Genomic DNA, 9,380 nt, shown 5'->3' with positions numbered 1-9,380 from the left:
CTCGCCCGGCGGCGGCGGCGGCGCCCGGGCCGCAGCAGCGCGGCGAGGCCCGGAGCCCTCCGCGGCCCGGCCGCAGCCGCAGCCCCGGGCCGGGCCGCTCGCCGCTGCGTCCCGCTAGCCCGGGGCGGCTCCGCGACGCTGCGCGGCAGCTGCCGCTGCTCAGCGCCCTGCTAGCAGAGCTGTCCGTGCTCGCCCAGCCYGGCGATGCCCCCGCGGCCGTCCACCCCCGCCTCGCCTGGCTCTACTCGCCCCCGGGGGAGGTAACGACTGCGGGCGGCGGCTGCTCTCCCGGGCCCGACGGGGCTGCAGYGGGGCCCAGCGAGGCCGCCAGCCCTGAGTCCAAGCGGAGCCAGCAAGAGCCAGCCTCAGCGGGCCCTTTGCGGGCCAGGAAGGGAGCAGAGGAAGCCRCGCCCTTGGCAGAGAGGGGCTCTGGAAGGAAGCAGGAAACTAAGGCAAATGCGGCTCGTGGGAGGCACCTGTTGTACGGCCTGACAAATACCTTGAGGCTGCGGCTGCAGCAGACCAACCCTGGCATGCTCATGGTTCATGAAAGGAGGGAGCGGTATAGAAAAAAGCAAATGGAAATGTTGAAGGAGAAGAGAAGCCCTTTATCGAAGAAAAAGCTGGTCAAAAATGCTGGGGGAAAGCACCTGGTTTCATACAGGCGCTGTAGCAGGGGAGATGGTTCAAAGCAGAGTAATCAGTTTGATGAAATTGTTGAGACTTCGTTACAAAGCAATGTACTCAAGGAGTACTCTTCCACCCCAAGAAATGCGTCCCCTGACCTGCAGAAACAGGCTGTTCACAGTCTTTTGAGGAATTACGAAACTGCACAGCAGGAGTGTCCGTGTGAMTTAACTACAGCCCCCTTGCTGCAGGAAAGGGTATTAAAATCTCACAGAGAAAAGRGTATGAAGGTCCAACTCCTGGCACCTTTCAGATCGGATGCTGATGCAAAGGAAAGTAATGATGATGCTTCTGTTGTAAGTGATCGTAAATCAAAACCAAGCCCTAGCAGGAGTGTTGAAAGCAACTCTGAATTCATATACTCAGATGACTTTGTTGCTAGCCCTGAAAACTCAGTTTATTCAGAAGGTATCAGCAGCGCTGACTATTCAGGCAGAGGCTCACAAACTTTTGACAGCAGTCCTGAACCTCWGTGGCTGGAAAGCCCGAAGCAACCGCATTCACACTCGGAGTCAGAATCCAGCAGGTCCAGAGTTTCAAAGATGAGTCGAAGAACTGAAAGTACTTCAGCTCTTGTGCCAGTTCCTTCAGCTTCATCTCCAGTCCACTCACTCAAGAGAAACYATGATGTGAAAACCAGCAAGAGAACTAGTGGTGAAGCTGTTGATTTACTTAATGATGCCTCCTTTCAAGCAGGGTTATTACATGCAGAGGAGACAGCCCACCAGATCAGTAAGGAAGAGAACAGAGTTGATCAACATATTGAACAAGCACCTACACTGAGAAGCAAAGAAATTAGCTCTGATRGTGATCTAAATACAGGAAAGGGGCAGACTTCTGTAGAAAAAAGCCAGTCATTAACTCAAGCTAGCTCATATTTGCCATCTAACATGTCTGATCTTGAGCCTAGTCCCCTGGAAAACAGTATGTCAGACAGAGATGATGATTTTTTGGGAACACTAAGCATTCCTCACCAATATAAAGACATCAGTGAACTTGTAATAAGCAAGCTTCCTGGATATACAATGTAATTAGAAATTTTCTCTGTCTTGATTAAAGTACGATATTTAAACTATATTTTTATAAGGACTGTTACATTTACCTACAATTTATATAAGTTAATTTGAGAATGTCATTTGCACTTAATACATCAGTGAATTTATATATGATTTTTTAAAATAAACTCTGTTGAATATCTTAAAAATGGCTCCAAGTGGTTCCTGCAGCATGATTTCAATGTTAGTATCCTAATGCAAAAGTAATCTAAACAGTACAGGAAAAGTAACTTATTTTCAAAAGCAGAAACTAAAGCAGAAGTAGCAAATACAGTACCTTCAAAACTTGTCTAAAGCAGGAATAACRTATTACAGGAACAACCAAGTACAAAATATATAAAATACATTCCTGATGAAAAATTAAGTTTTTATCCTTCATGAAAATAGTTCCACACTTCATTTGCATTACAAATACATTTACTTAATACAAACAGTTACAGCCAATAATAGCAGAGATTTCTGTCAGCTAGTCTGTATGAGGTATTTGCTTGACTGTTCTATCACTAAATACAATGGTTTCAGAGCTAGACCAGCACTTCTGAATTTTTTTTAGGTTAAAGTTTCTCATGTAGGCCAGATTTTCACAATTTATTACAAAATAGTTAAGGCATTATCGATGACCATAAATCTATATCATCTGGGAGAGTTTTGAGAGGTTTATGGAAGTTACTTGACCTTGAAGAGTAAGACTGTGCAAAGAGTAGGACAGAGACATTTACCACAGTAAATTTTCAACGCCTTGCAACTCCCAGATTGCATTCCCCGTGACATTGGGGAAAAGGGGAAGGAGGGAGGRTGTCATGACCCACAGTCGAGAAGCTCTGTGCAGACGTGCACATCGCGTCTTGATTTAGAGATCCAAGTTAATGAAGAATTTGCCACATCCCCTTTTCTTGTTCTGGTTGAACTACCATCTGATGTTCACTTTTTATTTCTGGTTCAAATTTTATGACTTCCATTTTGATCACTGAACTTAAAACTTTTCTTCTGTTTAACCACTGAGATTTTTCAGAGTCTGTTTCAGAGATGTTCCTCAATTTGAGTCTGAAGAGAGCTCAAAATTGCTGCCATTGTCTCTTCTGTTCCCCTACTTACTTTGTTGGCTGTTTCCTTTGCCAACTTTACTTTCATAATTATCTTACTTTAAATATTTATCTTCAAGGTTGTTAAACGATGTGCTTTCTCTGACATCTTTATTTCTCATTGAGTCCTCCCATCCTTCATGTACTCATTGCAATAATCTGTTTTTACACTTTCACAGATTGGACAGATTTTTTTTTTTTTTTTTTTTTTGCATCCTACTGTATGCTTTTTTTTTGTAGGAATGACGGTACCTTCCTATTTAAAGTACTAACATTATCTGTTAGGATTATTCAAGTATCTGCTGCTGACTTTTGAAAAGAACGCCACCAGTATTGTTAATTCAAAGGTAAGCAGCTAAAAATACCTATACATCAAAATAAACTCTTACAGCAGTTCTAAAATGTTACTTAGGTTGCATCTGTTTCATCAGCTCCCAATTTCAGAGAAAAAGATTTCTTTCTTTTTTCTCCTTATGCATTGGTCCTCTGCAACACACATGGATTCAGAGTGTCATATATATATTCCAGTAATTCCRAATTTATTGATGAGAAATGTTTAGTTCTTATGGGCAAAGCTGTCTTTGAAATACAGTACTGCAAGAGTTTGCCCAACTATTTAAACAGAGTGGCTGTTTAATRTGGATAAAATATGATTTAAAATAAACTTTCCTTAAGTAATGATCTTCAAATCTTAGTCTCTTAGTAACTCATTTAATCATCCCATAATGGATTGAAACTCAAGACAGAAATTCCTAWTTTTTCTTCCTTCTGCTTTCCTATCTTTGTTTTTCAAATTCCAGCAGTAAATACAATAGGAACAATACTTGTTTTGTTTAAATAGTGAAACTAAGCAATCTATTCATCTGATTTTATTTGGGATAACGTCTGTGAGGTTTATGGTTTAATAGCATTTATAATTTTACCCAGAAAATGGTGAAAGTGTCAGAAAATACATGCCCACAAGACTGTAGGAGATGTTACATGAGAACAGAATGTCAGCTTCATGCTTACATGGTTTAATCTGTTTTTGTCTTTCTAAACATAGACTCCAGGTAGTTATTGTTGCATGGAGACATTAACAGCTCATTTCTACCCTTTGGGATAATAATCTTTTCAGATACTATCTATATTGTTTCAAGAATAAACAAAGCTTTATTTAATGTTCAAACAAGAGCTCTCAGTCAACAAAAAACAGGAAAGAAAAACAGAYTACTCACTGAAGACTCAGAAACCAATGTATTTGCAAGGAGTACCTTTTAATGACAAGAAGACTCCATAACTCAACACAGCAGAGCAAAACAGGTATTTACTATTGGTATAAAAAATGAAAAAAATGGCAGCAACAAATTCCCTCTTGTATGAATCTTACAATAATCTACACTTAACCACGTTATATTAGCTATGCAGTTTTGTTATTTTAACTTGCATCATGTACTCCCATGATTAAATGGCTAACATCAGAGGTTTAATAAGAGATTTCTATACCTTAATGGAAGCATTCAACTGATCTACATCAAGACATCTTTTCTAACCTGGAAGGACTAAATTGCATGGATTATGTTTGCATAGGGGATGCTGGGAGAGGCAAATGGTAGTAGCTATCTCCGTCATTTCATACACATCCCCAAAGTAGCCTGATAAATATTTTCTGACCTCAGATTCTGAGGCTGTTTTTGAGGTGCTCCACATGCATCCCAAGAAACAGGCCCATAGTTCCCTCTCCTTGTGGTACTTAGCAGTAGAGCTAGGCCATCAAAATTAGGTACTAGGAGAAAAGAGAAATGTTTGTACTCTCTCTAGTAGTGCTGYACTACTTTTCCGCCCTAAAAAGCCTGATTTAGTCCACGGATAAAGTCAGTGCCTTTGAAAGCTGCTTTCCTAGAAACATCCCACCTAAAATTGCTACCTAAAGTCTGTTTCATAGGACTAGAAAAAGGGAAGATATGGGAAGAATCAAATCCTGTGCTCTCACCGTACACCAAAACCTTGATTTGAAAGCTCAGCTTTCGGAGTAAACACAGCTAATTTTTCCACATGTATTCAATCCCTTACTCTCTGTCAGAGTTGCTGGAAAGATTATTAATTATTATTACTCRTTACAGTGTGGGCCCCTATCCACTGGGAGACTGGCGTAAAAACAAACTGATTTCTAACTGGCTCCCAGCTATCTGCTCATAAGAGCTTGGGATCATGACCACCCATCTGGATTCATACCAGCAACTTGAAGGTTGGGCAATCCCTGTAAACATGCGGTCTTTGTTATGGATTTGTTATGTGCCTGACAGAACAAGTAACTAGTCACAAGGTAAAGCATAACATAACAAGAAAGTATTTACTAAAAACTACCTATTTCCTAGCTTCCGATAGCCTTCAGAGATTTCACATGTGGTCATATTTTGACTGAATATGCTACAGCTTTCATTTCTGTCTCATTGACCCATCAACTCTTAAAAATCTCTTTACTCCACACTATTAAGTAATGAACTATAGTTACTTCAAACTTGAGTTTTCCATTGTTCTTAGTTRTGCTTTACAACAGGGAGATTAAAATGTGAGATGTAGTTACTTGAACTTCTTCTAGCTCATCTTTAAACTAAATCATCTGGCTTCTTACTTTTGAATTGCTACTCTAATATCTGATCTTAARTTCTGTACTGCACTCTGGGAATAAGGTCCCATTACTTGATGCCTTTTAAGAACCACAGTCTGATTGCTTAAGATAAGGGCAGTTGAACCAGCTGAAATAAAATTTAACTTAATGTTTCACCACATATTTCAAACATAGAAATAAAGTTTAAAATATCTTAGAAATACGTATTAATTTCTTTCAAAATTTAGGTCCTTCATACAGCAGTTTGCTATGTCTGTATTTGAAATAATTATTTCAGCATGCTTTTTGTTCAAATACATTTATAGAGCCAATTTTGTATAACTGATGGCGAGATGAGAATAATAAATGCTGACAGTTTGTGTCGCTTACTGTTCTACTTCTTTTACTGTAAAGTTTCTCTGCTGTTATGTAGCTCCGATCAATTTTGTTACTCATTCCTCTGTTCTTGTGTCATTGGTGGCTTTGAGATGCCCTAGCCTCACACCAGTTTCCTGCATTTCATTTTTTCTTCATCAGYTCTCATCAGCATTAGTTGATACAATTTCTTTTCTGTTTGTGATTTTTCTGACTATAGCTTCTACAACTTATTTTACAATCCCTTCATCATTTTGGAAGTCGTTTTCCTCGATTTTCCAAAACCACATCCATCACAACAGCTCTGCAGTTAAATTTTCGGGTGGAGTTATGAATTCTCATTACTTTAATTTTTCTAGGTCCTAGTATTTTATGATGTCTGGTTTTGTAACTATTTTGTTTCTCTCTGTGTATGCACTACTCAGAGTTAAATGCTAGCCTTTATTTGGAAATCTTTCAGACACTGCACAAGGGTCCTTAGCACTTGCCACCAACAGCTGCTTTATTGCTTGCTCGGCTTTGGTTCTCTGGAAATTAGTCAAATCATTAAATCTTACAGTTGCATCCTTAAACGATTTTGTTGACTTACATACAGGATCTTCACCATCTCCCRTGAAATGTAACACTGCCCATGCAGAGCTGCAGAAGGACCATCCCTAAGCCAGGGGTTGAGCAGTGGGCCGTGCGGATGGGATATCAGGTTTCTCTCCCTCTCTCACACTGTCCTGCCTTTTCTAAAGTTTTCCACTTCCAAAATAACTTTGTTTTAGATKACTGAGGCCATCCCTGTGAGAACATATGCTGGCTTTAGTGTAACATGCCTTTTAGAGCTAATGGCAATCACATCTGCTATAGCTAATGTTAGCAACCAGCTAGCTGCTGGCACTTTCCATCCTCTCTTTCTGTCATTATACTGATTTCAATTTCTGTTTTGTTCCCAAGAATTCACATTCAAATACTTCCCTCATTTTAAATTCTTTATATGTATGTGGATCTGTTTGGGGTTTTTTTGGTTTTGTTTTTTGTTTTTTGTTTTTTGTTTTTTTTTCCAAGTCACCCAGTGAGCTTCACTGCCTTTTTCTTTTTTGGTGTTGACATTCATCTACATTAAACTGTTTTTGTTTTGCTCTTTATTATTTTATTTAATCCTTTGAATTCTTGTCTGAATTTTATGTTACAATTGTAATAGAACCTCGCTTGCCCTGACTTTACAGAATTGCTTGCATCATCCCAGAAGATTAGTCAGTGCTCTCTATTGGGTTGTAAAGGATGGATTTGAATGTCTCATGCTGTAGAAAACAGTATTAATCTTCAGTTCTACAGAGACCTCTGCAAGTGATTCACTTCCCAGATATTTAAAAAAACATGTCCTCATACAGGAAATGTTTAACTAACATTTGAGATACACACTACTTCTAACTAAATTAACATTTAAAGATTGATTCAGTCACAGTTAATTTGAAAAAAAGTTAATAAAAAAGGAACTTTAGATATCTATATATTAAACAGCGCTAGTACATATAGGCATGTTTCAAACATTTTAGGGTAGTGATTAAGTAGATTTCCATCATGTATTGCAGTACCTGGGCTAAATTTGGAAAGAATTTGATCCTCTACCTATCTAAGAGAACACAGCAGGTTTTCAAAAGGAAGTGAAGGTATTTACATGGTCAAATCCCTAGAAATTCCATGGGAATTAGTCACCTTTAAAAAAGTCACAGAACAGAAACCTGTGCAGAGTGCTCTAACAGCATTATCTCTTGGAATGCAGAAATGTTTTTGAAAGAAGATAGCTTATGCTTCAACAAATATTTTCAGAGCCATTTGGAAAGTTCAGYGGTATCATGATTGAAATAAACTCTCTTGGTGTCAAGGAAATTCCAGCTGTTTTTCTCTTGCATTTAATTGTTGTCAGATTCTATATTTTTYCTGTCTCTTAGGCTTATATATTAAGAGCAACGTTTGACCTTCCCCAAAGTTTCGATGCCRCCGCTTAATCTTGCCTGTAATTCCTCACAACCTGTGCAGAACCCTATTTCAGTGACCCCCCAAATCCTTAGTCTTCACTTGACCTTCAAGCCTTGATTGTTTCAGTTTCTCCACATCATTTTTTTTCATGCTGTCTATAACTAAGCTTGTCCTCACCTTTGTTCAAAAAATCTCCAAGCACTTCTCAAGCGTCTTCACTGTCTTGTTCTCATCTTAGACCTCAGGCTCGACTCGAGCTCTGCTCAGTATCTGCAGGGCCCTGCATGGTTTAGCACTTCCTGCTTCCATATACTTTTGTTTCCTACTCTGTGCCCATTTTTACATAACCTTATTTTCTCCTATTCTCCAAAAATACTTTTTWAAAAAATCTGGTAGCTACTGTATGTCTGTGTTTCCTTCCTTCATATCAGTCCTGCTGTTTTTGCCTGCAGGTAGCTATATTCCTTAGATTTCTCATCTCCAAGAACACAGACAGCCATAGAATTTAAGACCAACAAAAACCATCAGATCATGGTCTGGCCTTTTTTTGCATTGCAGCCCCTAACATCGCAACTCCTAAAATTTCATCCATTTACTGCTCTGTCAACACTGGGCTACAACTAGACTAATGCCAGCCATCATTTAATAGCATAAATAGCCAAAGAAACTCTTGAGGAAATGTGTCAAACCTTGCTAAACTCAGAATATAAAGGGAGCTCTGGTGTACCACTTGTGGATGCAGCTTTTATTCTTTCTTGTATATAACTCCAATGAGATGCAGTAATAAAATTATATGTAAAGAAATTTTGTTTCTGATTCATAGCCATCAATCATAGCCATTACTGTCCTCTTTTGAAATAGTTAGAGCCTCTGGATTGTTGCATCTCTTTCATCTTCTACTGCTTCCATAATCCTATTTTACAGCACTCCATGCATTGTCTATTTTTATTTGTAAACTGAAATAGATGCATAGGACTTCTTCAAAATGAAGATGTAACTAGTTGTCCAAGATCCTTCAGCACACATGTAAGTCCTTGAAACAAGGCACTTCAGTACATTTCTTATGTACTCATTTTTAATAATGAAACATTGGAGCAGATTCACCATTATCAAACTCTTTTATCAATGGGAAATTTGGTCCATTTTCTTCAATGAGAGCAGCAGATTTGCTAACCCACTACTTCCATGCTACTCATCACTATTATAACACCATTTTTTAATTGCATCTTTGTTYCAAGTTTTTAGTTATTGATTGAATTCTGCCAAATTACAGATGTACTCTGTGAATGTCAAGGGCTGTACTGAGGAAGGCAGTAGTAACAGCCAAGTACTAGCTGAAATTTGCTTTCCTTTTTTTCTGAACCRTTATAGCTGTACAGGAGTCAGTCATAAAAATGTTATCCTTAGGCTCGTGCTGGCATCACATTTGTTTGTCCATAACATTGGGGTATCCTTGAGAATTTTGGTGTAAATCTAGTGGCTAAGTTACAGATGTTCTTCTGAAACTTTATTTGCTTTTTTTTGAAGTTATAAAATGGAACTGAAAATTTGTTTCCCTTGCCTTCCATGAGACTCTAACAAATAAAGTGAAAGACAAAAATTGATCTTCTAGAAGGTGCCCTT

General features: G+C 38.8%; 1 protein-coding gene across 1 annotated transcript; it reads left to right on the top strand.

Moving 5' to 3' along the window:
* Positions 1-5: 5 nt before the first annotated feature.
* On the top strand, positions 6-1,882 carry MAP10 (microtubule associated protein 10; the record flags this gene model as incomplete). Its single annotated transcript, XM_085315415.1, has 1 exon — positions 6-1,882. A coding segment is annotated over one exon (1,713 nt), but the record flags the coding sequence as incomplete, so codon positions are not given.
* Positions 1,883-9,380: the final 7,498 nt, after the last annotated feature.

The sequence above is a fragment of the Rhea americana genome, unplaced genomic scaffold (genome assembly GCF_003343005.1).
Source record: "Rhea americana isolate MKP2758 unplaced genomic scaffold, rheAme1 scaffold_43, whole genome shotgun sequence".
NCBI classification, from domain to species: domain Eukaryota; kingdom Metazoa; phylum Chordata; class Aves; order Rheiformes; family Rheidae; genus Rhea; species Rhea americana.
This window is presented reverse-complemented; position numbering and strand designations above follow the sequence as displayed.